Source organism: Phaethon lepturus, unplaced genomic scaffold (genome assembly GCF_000687285.1).
Source record: "Phaethon lepturus isolate BGI_N335 unplaced genomic scaffold, ASM68728v1 scaffold20414, whole genome shotgun sequence".
Classification (NCBI taxonomy): Eukaryota; Metazoa; Chordata; class Aves; order Phaethontiformes; family Phaethontidae; genus Phaethon; species Phaethon lepturus.
This window is the reverse complement of record NW_010537229.1, coordinates 4,156-4,612: the sequence shown is the minus strand read 5'-3', so window position 1 is coordinate 4,612 and position 457 is coordinate 4,156. Positions and strand designations below refer to the sequence as shown.

General features: G+C 62.8%; 1 protein-coding gene across 1 annotated transcript in view; it reads right to left on the bottom strand.

Moving 5' to 3' along the window:
- Positions 1–457, bottom strand: part of PARP3 (poly (ADP-ribose) polymerase family, member 3) — a gene marked incomplete at its 3' end in the record, with an annotated part of 5,159 nt that overhangs the window by 3,193 nt on the left and 1,509 nt on the right. The window contains exons 5-6 of the mRNA XM_010286439.1: positions 282–427; positions 1–28 (exon numbers count right to left, since the gene is read on the bottom strand). The exon at positions 1–28 is cut by the window's left edge and continues 190 nt beyond it. Coding sequence (XP_010284741.1) covers positions 1–28; positions 282–427 — 174 coding nt within the window. The remainder of the gene's footprint in view (positions 29–281; positions 428–457) is intronic.

Here is a 457-nt window from a genome sequence, read left to right as displayed (position 1 = left end):
AGCTTCCCCAGCGGCATCTTCTTCACATCTGGCCGGGGGGACAGGGGAGGGTGTGGGTGAACCCATCCACCCCACTTGCCCCACAGCTACTTCCAGTAACCTCCAGCATCACCGCGGGCACACGCGGGCACCTGGCATAAGGGGTCCGCAGTCCCACCAGCTGCCGGGCTGTCAGCGGCAATGCTCTAAAATCCACTGGCACCTCTGTCCCATTCTCCTTCCCACCTGCACCCCCTGGCCGCAGCCCCCAGGCCCACCCCATGCCACCCATCACCTCCTACCGATATTCATGGTCTGCATGGCATCCCGGAACATGTCACTGCTGAAGATGAGAGACACCAGGTCCTGCGTGGCTTTGTCTAAGGTGCAAGGCAGCACCCGCTGCTTGCACACCTTGTCCCCGTCCACACCATCCACCTGCAGACCCCCAATGTCACCGTGCTGCCTGCGAGCCCAC